Below are 13,422 nucleotides of genomic sequence, written 5' to 3'. Positions count from 1 at the left end.
CTACAATATACGAGTCCCCGAACTCGTCTTCCAAATCTTCACCTAATTAAACAATAAAAACACAATAATTAAGCACAAATACCGAATTTCCGAAAATTGGTCTTAAAACAACTTAATGAAAACTGAAATTAGAACATACTAAGTCGTAGATCTCGGCGAGGGGATTCCGGAAAGGTAAATTTCGTGAAAAACCGATAAGAAACGAGTGAGTTATGTCGATTTTAAGCTTGATTTGTGTATGAAAATGGAGTTTTGGGTGTTTTTGTAAGATGTTGATGATGATGATAGGAACAAAATCAGAAAAAAAAAGAAAAGGGGAAGGGGATGCCGCGTGAGGGAGGAAGGAAAGGAGGAAAAAGGAAGTGCGGGATTTTTAGTCGGGATTTTTACGAGTCGGGTTTGACTTGTTTCAATAATAATTAAATCCGTAAGTCAAACGCAAATTCCGTCAAGACCAAAGTCTTTAAACACGAGATTACAATAAAATTGAGTATTCATACGACCCATTTCCAAATTCGTTTACCCAACGTTCAAACGAATTGTCATTTTCCCCCCGATACGCCCTTATTTCGAAATAAAAGATTTACACGGTTTAAACTATTTTTAAACAACTCGAAACTATCAAAATAAATACTTTTCTTCAAAATATAATAAAATTATATTTCTTTGAATTATTTTTACTTTAAATACATTAATGTCAAATTTTACTTGATTAATTAATTATTTTCGAAATATATTAACGGTCCGAAATTTACGGGCGTTACAAAAGCAGCTAGGCAGATTGGATACGTTGGGGAGAACAGCTGCAAACGTTCAGCAGCGGCGGAAATTGGTGGCCGATATTGCAAAATTAAGACGTCAAGAGGAGCAATACTGGAGACAGCGATCGCGAGCTCTCTGGCTTAAGGATGGGGATAAGAACACTAAATTCTTTCATACAAGAGCTGGGGAACGGAAAAAGAAGAACTTCATTGCTAAATTAATAGATGACGAGGGAGTAGTGAGGAATGGGGATGTGGTTGTGGGTCGTGTTGCGAACAATTACTTTCATCAGCTGTTCTCGACGGATAATCCGGTTATCGAGGAGGATGTTTTGGAGGGGGTTAGGCAACGGGTCACGGATGAGATGAATGAGACACTAAGGCGCGATTATAGAGAAGAAGAAGTGATTGATGCGCTGAACCAAATGCATCCACTGAAGGCTCCGGGTCCAGATGGAATGAATGGGTTATTTTATCAAACTTACCGGAGTACTATTGGACCGATTGTGACGGAGACGGTCCTAGCAATTCTCGAGGGGAGAGATCGCTTTGGTGAGTGAACAAAACAAACATTGTACTAATCCCCAAGAAAAAAGCTCCTGACAAGATCCGTGATTTTAGACCGATTAGTCTATGTAACGTGGCGTATAAACTAGTCTCCAAAGTACTTGCCAATCGGCTGAAGACTTTCCTCGGGGAGATAGTATCCGAAAATCAAAGTGCCTTCACCCCCGGACGAGCTATTTCGGATAACGTTATGATTGCATTTGAAGTTTTCCATTACATGAAAAACTTGAGGAGTACCGAGGGGTTTATGGCCCTTAAGCTTGACATGGCGAAAGCTTATGACAGAGTTGAATGGCGATTTTTGAAGAGGGTCTTGATCACAATGGGTTTTGATAGCAGCTGGGTTTCGCGGGTCATGGCATGTGTTACCTCGGTGTCTTTCTCCGTTCTCATTAATGGTATGCCGACAGAGGAATTTAGACCATCTCGGGGTTTGCGACAAGGGGACCCTCTTTCACCCTACCTTTTTATTCTGTGTGCTGAGGTATTATCGAGTTTAATGAGGCGGGCTGTGGAGGTCGGAAGCTTGCACGGTGTCCGGGTAGCTGCTAATGCCCCCCCTATATCGCATCTTTTATTTGCCGATGATAGTATCTTTTTTATGAGAGCGAATATGGAGGAAGCTGAAGCGGTGAAGGCTATCTTACAACGGTATGAACATGCCTCGGGACAACTCGTTAGTCTGGAGAAGACGACTATCTCTTTTAGCAAGGGTGTTCCTATCCAAAAGAGGAACAATCTGGCTACGAGATTGGGAGTGGTGGAAGTTGATGAGCAAGAGCGGTATTTGGGGCTTCCGACTGTTCTGGGTCGCTCCAAAAAAGTTCTAACGGATATTCTAAGGGACAAGTTAACGAAGAGGTTGAACGGTTGGCAAGGGAAAATATTGTCTAGGGCGGGTAGGGAGGTTCTTATAAAGGTTGTGGCCAATTCACTCCCTACCTATGTAATGAGTATTTTTAAAATTCCCGTCAATTTTTGTGAGGAGCTCAGATCCTTGATATCGAGGTTTTGGTGGGGGCATGAGGAGGGGAAGAAGGGAATTAGCTGGGTTTCGTGGCGTAAGTTGTGTCGCTCCAAGAGCCTAGGGGGCATGGGGTTTCGCGATTTTTACTTGTTCAATATGGCACTTTTAGGAAAGCAAGTCTGGCGGTTGTTAACTGAACCTAACGGTCTTTGGGCTCAAACGATGCGTGCTAAATACTACCCCGCAGGCGATGTCATGTCTGCTAACCTTGGGCATAATCCGAGTTATACGTGGCGAGGCATTCTTGAGGCTCGTGAGGCTTTAAAGTATGGGTGGAGGAAACGTATTGGTGATGGGCTATCCACTCGGGTTTGGGAGGATGCGTGCTGCCAGAGACTCAAACTGGGCGCATTGTCTCCCCGCGGGTTCAGGGACGAGAAAACATGATGGTGGCTGATCTTATGGGGGTGGAGGGAGAAGAGTGGAATGAGGAGATTTTGAGCACAGTGTTCCTTCCCTTCGAGTGTGTGCGTGTGAAGAACATTCGCCTGAGTCATTCTAGACCGGCTGATTCGTGGTATTGGAAGGAAGAACGGGATGGGATATATACGGTTCGGTCTGCGTATCGAACATTAGCTGGGGGCCGTGAGGAGCTGGAGATAGGAGGGGCTTCAAATTGGGAGCGAGAAAGATGGCTTTGGAATAGGTTATGGAAAGTCCCGGTATGGCCCCGTGTGAAGTTATTCTTTTGGCAACTCTGCAGCGAGGCTTTAGCAACACGAGCGAACATCGCTTCTCGAGTTCGAGGTGAGTCTTCTTTTTGTTCTTTATGTAATAATTATGATGAGTCGAGTCTTCATCTTTTTCGAGATTGTGCCTTTGCTGAGTGTGTGTGGGAGGGAATCGGTCTTGGGGATGAAGGAAATGGAGGCGGTGGTGTTCGGGGATCGGGTCGAGGCTAGATGGCGTGAGTGGGGTGTCGTGAACACGGGTTATTCATGATAGGGTGTTGGGCCATTTGGGAACACCGTAATAAGGTTGTTTTCGACGAAAGGGAAGTGGATGTTGCGTGGGTCATTCGTAGGGTGAAGGACGTCATGGATGAAATGGAAGGGGGAGGTTTTGGCGGAGATGGGCAGGGAAATGGTAGGCTGGGCAGTGAGAGAGGTGTGGCTAGGGGGGTGTGGGTGGTACCCCCACCGGAGTTTGTCAAGGTCAATGTGGACGCAGGTCTAACGGATGGCGAGGGAATGAGTGTTGGTGTGGTATGTAGGGACGAGAGGGGAGCGGTTCTATGGGGTGTTTCTCTTGTGCAGGAACAACAATGGGACTCACAAATGGCGGAAGCGGTGGCTATTTTGGAAGGAATTAATGAAGCTGCGAGGAGAGGGCATTCCAAGATGTGATGGAGAGCGATTGTTTGCCGGTCATCGAAAGACTCAAGAAGAAGGATACGGGGCGGAGCATGTTCTCGCTAGTGTTACAGGACATTTTATTTTTATGCAATTCCTTTTCATCTGTTGTTTGGTCGTATACGAGCCGTGAAAACAATAGTGTGGCTCATTATTTAGCGCATCCTTTACCTAGAGTAGTTGGTAGATTTGTGTGGTCGGATGTTTTACCACCGGCTGCGAACAATGCGGTTTGTTTTGATTCTCGTTTAATACAGTAAGGCCCTCGGGCTTTCCCTTCAAAAAAAAAAAAAAAATCGTGACACCTTAGCACAACTAGACTTGGACTGGGCAATTTAAATACCTTCGTACTTTGGGTTCGAATTCGACTTACTTGCTATACTAAATTGGATATAAATGTGTTTGAGAGTGAACAACGACTTGTTTATCAGTGAGGGATAGTATCCGTCAAAAGCTTGTGACTGGTCAAATAAAACTCACGTGGTTAGATAAAGACAAATCATCTGTGCCTCCCTATGTACTATGACTTTGTCTTATCTACTCATGTGGGTGATATTTGACCCGTCACAAGCTTGTGACAGATAATACTCGTCACAAGGAAGACTTACTAGGTATCCCTTAAGACGGTTTTACCTAAAAATCAGAAAATGTCAACATTTTTTAATAAAAAGTACTCCTTCCGTTCCAAACATTTGTTTACCTATTTCATTTTAAGGTGTCTCAGTCAATTATTTACCTTTCTATTTTGGGAATGTGTTTTATGGGTAATTTGATTTTTCACAGTCAATTTGGTCCGCTTTCCTTGATCCTCGTGTTAAAATCAAAGGTAAACAAATGTCTGGGACAAATGGAGTTACCATTTAATTATAAAATGTTAAAACTAAAGTTGTCACTTTTTAACAAAAAGTTTTTTTTTTTTTTTTTTTTTTTTTTTTTTTTTTTTTGACAACGACAGGGGAATAACTTACAATGTTCTATCAGCAACAACGTAAGCTACTCGACAAGGTAGCACCAGAAACACGACGGCTAAATCTAGCACTACAAAGTCATACCTAAGACATACATTAAAAGTAATTAAAACAAGAACTAGATAAGCTAGCTCCGCGATGATAGGACGAAAAAGGACGGAGCAATGGCCACGAACAACCGATCCAGCTTCAACAGCAGACTTGACTTCCAGAAGACATCGACGCAACCGAGCCGCAGAGTGACAATGACAAGGTGTACTTCCGCTCTTGCGAAAAGAACGAAGAAATAAAAAGCGATGAGCAAGACGACGAAGTCTGCCATCGACGGAGACAAAACTCCTACACCTTAGAAATCGAACTCTTTGACCAAAAGGCCAATACTTCAAGAAAACTCTTCTATCGAATCCAACCCACACATCACTACCAACAATCTCCATAAGGAAATTTATTGAGACTAAAATCAAAGGGGGGCTAAAAACAGATAACGTTACCCATATAAGAACTAAAAACACAACCCTACGATCCACCTCAAAGATTAAGGGACAGGACATATCAGAAAATATTTACATTTTATCCTAAAATGTTGACAATGGAGTCAGTCTTAGTTTCAGACGTAAAATTGTCCGTCTAAAACAAAAATTCGCCCAAGATAAAAAAAAAAAAAAAAAAAAAAAAAAAAAAAAAAAAAAGAGAGAGAAACTATTTTAACCTGCGAGATAAGAGAGTTAACGCATCAATTCAGCTTCCCAAGCCAAGTAGGAAGTCGCCAACCAAATCACAACGCAGGCTTTATTTTTGGTGCGTACTCCCTCGAATATATGTGACAGCCTGGAAATCACGTATACTAGGTCAACCACCCTTTGTAAGGGGTGAGAAGTAGAGGTGACAATCGGATCAGGGTCATCTCGAGTCAGGCTTCAGGTCGAGTTGAGTCGGATCGGGTCGTTATCGGGTCGGGTCTTTTCAGGTCAAATAGTGTGTCGGGTCGGGTTTGGGTCGGGTCATTATAGGGTATGTCAATTTTATTGAATTTCTTCGATTTTTAACCATTAAAATTAGTATTTCAACCATTATTTGGTTTAATTATTTCATTATTAAGTCAAATGTATCAAACTAAACATTAAATCGACATCAGCCTTATCAATATTAAGCTTAATAATTATCGGGTCATCAGTTTAATCTGGTCAATACCGGGTCGGGTTCATAAAGGGTCGGGTCTGGGCTGTGTTCGGGTCGCTGGTTATCGGGTCGTGTCAGACTTGTTAGCTCTAGTGATAAGCTCGAAGTTTAGAAGGCATAACTAAAAGTCATTTTACCCCATAAGAGGATTGCTCTTAATGAGGCTTGAACTTGAGACCCTTGAGAGATTCACCCAAGTTTAACCACACTATACATTATTAATGTTGTCGTTCTCATTCATTAAATTATATATACAAAATCACTCTTTTTCTCTCAATCATTTATTTACGCATCTTCCTATTCTTTGTAATGTAAAAAAATGTTTAGGACGTAGAAAGTAGGAAGTAATTAATATTATCCAGTATGTACAAAATCATAAGCAAACAACTACGAAGATTACCCAATCGTTAGTCAAAAGAGATAGTGCTTGATTAATTGGCATACAAACTATACCCTAACATTCGTTGACAATATAGTTCGTTCTAGGTTTTAAGTGAGCTAAGATCCACTCCATTTTCTAAAAAAAATGAAGAGTTCATTTATCCGGATCGCATTTTAACATCTAACGGTTCTAAATTTATGTATAAAAATAAAGAAAAATGAAAGTTATGTGAAATTATTATCAAAAGAGATTGGAGAGGAAATAGAGAAGATCTTAATCCGTTTTAGCCTGTTCAGTTTTGTAACATGCTAATTCTTTTTTTACTAATGGTGGTACTCCGTACTTTGTATTCAACCTAAAATTCACGTATCCAATTTTATAAAAACCAGAATAACATCAAACCATCTAGACAAATTAGCACAAAGTTAAAATAGAGTTTGTCATTTGTCATTTAAGAAATGTGGAAACCATAGATACAACAATCAACCTTCAAAGTCATTAATCAATCACCAGGACCAAACAAAGGCAAAATTACGATATAAACAAAACCGGAAGTTTCTACAGACATAGGTCTATAGGAATATGCGACAATTTCCAGGTTGAACGAATATTTCCGTTTGTATGGATGAAAATGGATACCAAAGAAAGAAATGATGTAAAAGTAAGAACCATTCAAGCATAATACCCAACACAAAAACCCCAGAAAGAAATTCAGCAATCAAAAATCCAGAATTAAGACACCTCAAACTTTGTAAACCCAGAAACAAAAATAAGACAGATGCATCTACCCGAGAGTTAAGTAAGACAGATGCATCATACAATGAGCTACCATGTTTCCAACACGCCTAACGAACTTAAACTCGACAAAAAAAAAGAAAATAGCCAAGTTCAACACTACTCTTACCATTATTTCCCAAGTAATTGGCAGAGAAAAAAGCAGCCTTCATCATACTAATCAAACACATGGAGTCAGCTTCATCATATACACGGAGTACTAATCATCCAGATAACTTAACACAGATATTAACACTCGAGACCTTGATCAATCACTACAAAGAGATCAATCACCACAAAGAGGCTTGTGTACTATACCAATAGTTTACGTTTTTACAGTTATGACGAGTATTTTAGTAAATAGTTGAATGGGAGTAGCTAAACAGAATATAGAAACACAAATTAAATAACCCAAAACAATGGAGAGGGACGACAACCAATCCCTCAACTCCTGAAGAGTTACGCATCTACACACATCTACGCCATGACTCATTCACTATACTTCTCTGCAACCACAACCAGCCCACCTCCACTGACATATAGAGGACTTTACAAACCATTGATTTATAATCTGGTGGTACCTCAACAAAACACGCGAACAAAGGAGAGTACTATTTCACGGTGTCAAAAATACCATCATCGACGTCACATGAAACATTGATGACCACCGAGTATAGGGTTGCAATTTAATATTCAACAAAACCAAGACTGTACTGAGGGAATCTATAGTTGACTACTACACAAAAAAGCTCATTGTCATCGGTGCAGCAACAATAACTCAATAAGGTATAAACGATATAAAAAACAAGGTAAAAGTAGAGTTACACATCTACGCACACATACTCCGTAGAATCTTGTTTACGAATCACGTTCTTAGATTAGTAACAAGTAAAATAAGATAATAGGAACAACAAAACTAGTGAAAAATGACTTCAAATGAAGAACTTTTGCATTTGTTCTAAAACAGCCAAATAAAAAACACATTTTTAACAATTAATTTCCCATTAACAATCTTAATAAAAACTTCATAGTAAAGCTCATGCATCAACCACAATCGTCGCCTAACTAATGGGGTGGAATTGGGAGGTTTTGGCTGACAGCCCAAGTGGTGCGTAGGATTGAGGTAGAAATAGCAGCAATGTTGACTAAGACGAAGTGTAGATAACATATGAGAAGACGTAATGACCATTCTATATACATCAAGCGTCCAGAAAGAGTTGAGCACACAGCATCTCACCCAAGCATCATCATTATCATTAGCACTACAAAGTAATATGCAAATACCAGTTGATGGAAACAATCAAAAGTACAGCCACACAAAATCCCCACGATGGAAAATAAAATAAAACCGCCGGTTGAAAAAATCAAATAGAGTTTACAATCACTTGGACTAAATTTCTTATCAATGAACAAATTTTTGTCTTCAGTCATTTTTCTGAATATTTCAGACAAACCTCTGATCTTATTACATGGGCACATTCTACCTAAATTGCATTTCAATAATGCGAAATTTCTATCCCCAATACAATTGACCTAATGATAAACATATACAAGCTCAAAACGTCATCAACCTCATATAAGGAACATTGATGACCATCAAGTATAGGATTGTAAAAAGGCCGATTGTTATCGGTTCAAGCCACAATTAGGTATCCCTTCATCCCAATCATTTGTTTGGCTTTTTTTATTCATTGTGACGGGTATTTTAATCAAATGCAAACAAATGATTGGGATGGTTTCATCACAGACAAATCATTCACACCTACACACTCAATTTAACAGCATCATGTTAACAATCAGATACAACAGCCTAAAATACAGATTGAGGCGGTAATAAAGAAGTCAAACAAATGATTGAGACGAAGGGAGTACTACAAAGTATTATCTAATGCAACCAAAGAATAACAAACAAGTCATTCACAACTACATACTCAATTACCAGCATCATGTTAACAATCCGATACGAAAGCCTCAAACATTCAAACAATACGTTCAACATCTACGATAAATAAAACCGCAGATTTGCCGAAAGTAAAATGATTGGGAGATTTGGGACAGATGAATTCATACAGTAAAACAAAACACGAAAAACTGTGTATCCAAAATGATCCCAAATAACATTAGCACATAGCTAAAATAAAAACAAAGTCTGCTAAAACGGAAATGTAAATTAAATAGACCTTTTCCTCGATCAATCAATCAATCGATCAATCAATCAATCGCCGCCGGCTTTCTGATAAACATAAGTAAGCCCACACTTCCCACAATAATGGCGATCAAAATGATTCGCCATGAAAGTTCCAGCACCACATTCAGCATTAGGACACTCCTTCCTCAACCTCTGAACCTTTCCACTATCATCAACCTTGTAAAACTGCAACACAGCAAGCTTGACTTTGCGATGTTTGTGCTTGATCTTCTTGGGCTTGGTGTAAGTCTTCTTCTTCCTCTTTTTCGCACCACCGCGGAGACGGAGGACGAGGTGGAGGGTTGATTCCTTCTGGATGTTGTAGTCGGCGAGGGTACGGCCGTCTTCGAGTTGTTTTCCGGCGAAGATTAGACGCTGTTGGTCTGGTGGGATTCCTTCTTTGTCTTGGATTTTGGTTTTGACATTGTCGATTGTGTCAGAGGATTCGACTTCTAGGGTGATTGTTTTGCCGGTTAGGGTTTTTACGAAGATCTGCATTTTTGCAGATTGGGGATGAACAAGGGGAAATGGATGGGGTGAAGGGGGAAGTGAAGTTGTGTGAGGGTTTATATTTGGAGGCAGGTTGATGGTGGATTTTTTTAGGGTTTTGAACTTGTTTTTTTGGGTTTTTGTTGGTCTAAAATGTTGGGCTGATAGGTTGTTTACATTTGGTCTTGGTCCAGATTGGTAGTAGGACATGATAAATGATAAGTATTGTTTTTGGTGGTGAAGGGTGATTGAGACTTAACCCTGCAAACAAGTCAATTGGATCGGGGTAGGGCTGTTCACTCAGTGGTGGGACAAAAAGAGACCAGGGCCGGACCATTAATTGGATCGGATCGAAACGATTTGAATTTTATTTTAGTCGGTCACGGTCACCTATTTACTTTACTTTGATCTTGGTCCAGGTTAGGATTAAAACCAAGATAAGATGGGCCATGACCGGACCATGGATCGAAATTATATAAAAAAAGAATTTTTAACATTGCAATATTATTGATTTTATTTTCTAGTTTGTTTACATGTATTATATTAAATGTATAATTATGTAGTTAAATTTAGTAAGAAAATAATGTTGCTTATTTTGATCGTTATGAACTTCTCGAGTTCTAGTTTTATATGGTAAAACATGTCAATGACAACAATATTTAGTCCACTTTGGTCCATTTGGTCCGGTTCGGTCCTCGTGTTTTTATGGTCCAGACCGGACCAGACCAATATTAATATGGTCCAGTCCTCGGTCCACCTCTTAACCCTTATTTGGTCTTCGGTCCAAAGAGTTTGGTCCGGTCTGGTCCGATCCCGGACCAATGAACACCCCTAGATCGGGGTCGGGTCAGTCAAGTCGGGTTTGGGTTGTTCGAGTTTGCAAGAATTCAGGTTGGATTGGGTTGGATCAGGTCCGTCATTTTTCGGTGGTTATTTTCAAGTTATTTGGGATAACGGTCTTTTTTTCGATAATCAGCATTCAGGTTAGCTTGAATTAGTTTTGGGTCAATTCGGGTCAAAATTGGATCCTCAATTCGGGTGCGGGTCGGTTTTTTCAGACCGGGTAATTCGGATCAGAATAGTTTTGTCGGATCTAATTGGGAGTAGACAAGGTAAAGGGGGTCAACTGAGGTAGATGTGGGTCGGGTTGGATCGCGTCTGGTCAGATTGAATTAGGTTGGTAGGTTTTTTTAAGTGCGGTTAACTTATTCTAAGTTATTGTGGGATAATGGACTCTCTGTAACAATAAACATTTGAGGCGAGTCAATTCAAGTTACGGGCGAAGTTTGAGTCCTCAGTTTGAACGTGAAGTTGTATTATACTAATTGGGTTATTCGATGGGATCAATTCAATAAGATAGTGTTTGCAATAAGAAGTTAATTTTAAATACCTCATTTCAATTTAGAAAAGTGAAATAAGAATTTTTGAATTCAAATTCTTTGTTTGGTGAGTGAAGCGATTTCAAAATACAAAATTGAAAAACTTGAGAAAATAGAGTTTCAATTTCGGAATTTTATATACTAGAAGGCGTGAAGAAAACCTTAAACCCATATTAAAAAAATGTTAACCTTACGGTAATAAAATCGATTTGACTAATTTATTCATTATAAAGTTGAATTGGACTTATGATTGAAGATAAAAGAGAAAAGAGGGTCCTAAAAATGACGGTGTAGAAAAGAACATATCTCCTATCTCTTATTTACTAAGAGATCGTTTGGTTTAAAGTATTGGAATGGATTGGAATAGATTGTGATACCATAGAGGTATGGAGTTAGAATCCCATACTGGCTCACAAGTGTTTGATTCGATCCTGAAATGGATTGAGTATAGTAATAGGGTGGAATGGATTTAGAAACTTGAGTGTATACATAAGTATAGTATTACAAGAGGTTGGAATGAAGTTGGAATCCATTGGATATCTAACTCCATTCCAAACCCTTCAACCAAACACCTCATAAGAGAGAAAAAGGATTCTCAAAAAGTTTTCCCTACAAAGTACTTGAACTTAAATATGGAAATAAATTAAATTTTCTTTCATTAAACTAATCTTTCATTTAATAAATAATAAATCGTTTCATTAACCTATAATCTTTTCATCATTTAATTTTAAAATTTAATCTTTAACTAAATAAAATAAAATTGGTATAAAACTATAAACTATCCCTACATACCCATAAACTGTTATTATTAACTTCGTGATGAAAAAGAATTTACTAAAAGAATTTAAGAAAATTTATAAAATGAAATTATTAGATGTGAGGTAACTATTTTTTTTTTTTTTAATAAATACACACATTTCATGGAATTACTCAATTCTTTTTATTTGAGATAAACTCGTTTTCTCGAATTTAAATACAAATTATTGAGGTGAAAAATGAAAATTAATGAAATATTATACTAAAGGGTTATTTCATAGGAATAATCCATTCCATGGGTGACCTGCTTAAATTAATTCATCCATTAAGTAATTCGAATTTAATCCCTCATATCCCCAATTCCTTCGCGGAACAAACTTGCTTGTTTTTTTGACCTTGCTATAACAGGTGAAAAATGATGTGACCACTAATATTTCATAGAAATAATTCATCATATGGGTGACCTGCTTAAATTACTCTATCCTTTATCTCTCCTATCACCATCATGCATTTTTAACCATCCAATCACCATCACGTTCGGTAATTTGAGACGACGGTGGCAGAAGAGAGTGCTTGTGATGAGAATTGAGTTGATGAGAATGTTGGGAATAGGAATAGGGAGAATATTGGGACTCCGGAGAAGGTGGCTAAATGATTGTTGTTGTTGTCGTCGTTTTGGTTTGGTGGTTGCGGTGTGGTGGGGTCTTTGAAGGTAGAGTTTTTGGAGAGGTGATCGAAGAGGGTGATGTTGTTGTTGATGTGGATAATGACATTTTGGTTTTGATTCGAGTTTTGATTATTTTGGATTGATTTTACATCTTCAGTTTGTTATGCAGGTTAGGACGCTTGGGTTGGGTCGCCATTGATAAGGTTGGAATTGAGAGAATAAGAGAAAAGGGGACATGAGAATAGAGGGAGTTGGCGCCGGAGGAGTGACCACAGAAGAAGTGTTAATAGTTCAGATTATTATGAGATTAAATATAGTTGGGACTTGGGAGTATTATAAGAAGGTCACTCATAGTTTGGATTATTCTTGTAAATAATTAAGGTGTTTATTAACCCTTAAAAACATAAGATAACCTGTTGTTTAGGTTGTCGGTTACTCTAGTGTGTTCTGGGAAAAGAGGAGGGATATGAGGGATTAAATTCGGATTACTTAAAGGATGGAGTAATTTAAGCAGGTCATCCATAGAATGAATTCAGGTCATCCATAGGATGAATTATTTCTATGAAATAAACTTATTCTAAAAGGAAAAATTACAAATAACCACCGTTTTATTCGCGTATTTTTACAAATAACTACCATGTATTTGCATTTTTACAAATAACCCCCAAACTTTCACGTATACTCCCCAATCACCACCGTATATCTCCCCCGAAACTAGTTTTTCTTACTCGTTAATTAACGATTTATGTCTAATACCCATATTAGACATAAGCTTGTGACGGATAGTGGCTCTCTCACATAATTGCAAGTGGGGTGAGAGAGCAAGTGGGACGAATATGGAGCGCCTCACTTGCCCTCCCACTTGCATATTGTGAGAGGGTCACTATCCGTCGCAAGCTTGTGACGGATAGTGACCGTCACAAGCAAGATTGT

General features: G+C 38.8%; 2 protein-coding genes across 2 annotated transcripts; one reads left to right on the top strand and one right to left on the bottom strand.

Annotated features, from left to right (window-relative positions):
- Positions 1 to 2,738: 2,738 nt before the first annotated feature.
- On the top strand, positions 2,739 to 3,701 carry LOC141614700 (uncharacterized). The gene is made up of 2 exons (XM_074433445.1): positions 2,739 to 3,102; positions 3,301 to 3,701. Exons 1-2 carry the CDS (start codon positions 2,739 to 2,741, stop codon positions 3,699 to 3,701), a joined length of 765 nt encoding a protein of 254 aa, XP_074289546.1.
- Positions 3,702 to 8,988: 5,287 nt separating this feature from the next.
- On the bottom strand, positions 8,989 to 9,779 carry LOC141612360 (ubiquitin-ribosomal protein eS31 fusion protein). The gene has a single exon (XM_074431115.1). The coding sequence runs from the start codon at positions 9,694 to 9,696 to the stop codon at positions 9,226 to 9,228; it is 471 nt and encodes a 156-aa protein (XP_074287216.1). The 5' UTR covers positions 9,697 to 9,779; the 3' UTR covers positions 8,989 to 9,225.
- Positions 9,780 to 13,422: the final 3,643 nt, after the last annotated feature.

Source organism: Silene latifolia, chromosome 11, assembly GCF_048544455.1.
Source record: "Silene latifolia isolate original U9 population chromosome 11, ASM4854445v1, whole genome shotgun sequence".
Classification (NCBI taxonomy): domain Eukaryota; kingdom Viridiplantae; phylum Streptophyta; class Magnoliopsida; order Caryophyllales; family Caryophyllaceae; genus Silene; species Silene latifolia.
This window is presented reverse-complemented; position numbering and strand designations above follow the sequence as displayed.

Coding starts and splice junctions, on each gene's coding strand:
- LOC141614700 (XM_074433445.1), top strand. CDS start 2,739: ATGATGGTGGCTGATCTTATGGGGGTGGAGGGAGAAGAGTGGAATGAG. Junction 3,103..3,300: donor CATCGCTTCTCGAGTTCGAG/GTGAGTCTTCTT, acceptor TATTCATGATAG/GGTGTTGGGCCATTTGGGAA.
- LOC141612360 (XM_074431115.1), bottom strand. CDS start 9,696: ATGCAGATCTTCGTAAAAACCCTAACCGGCAAAACAATCACCCTAGAA.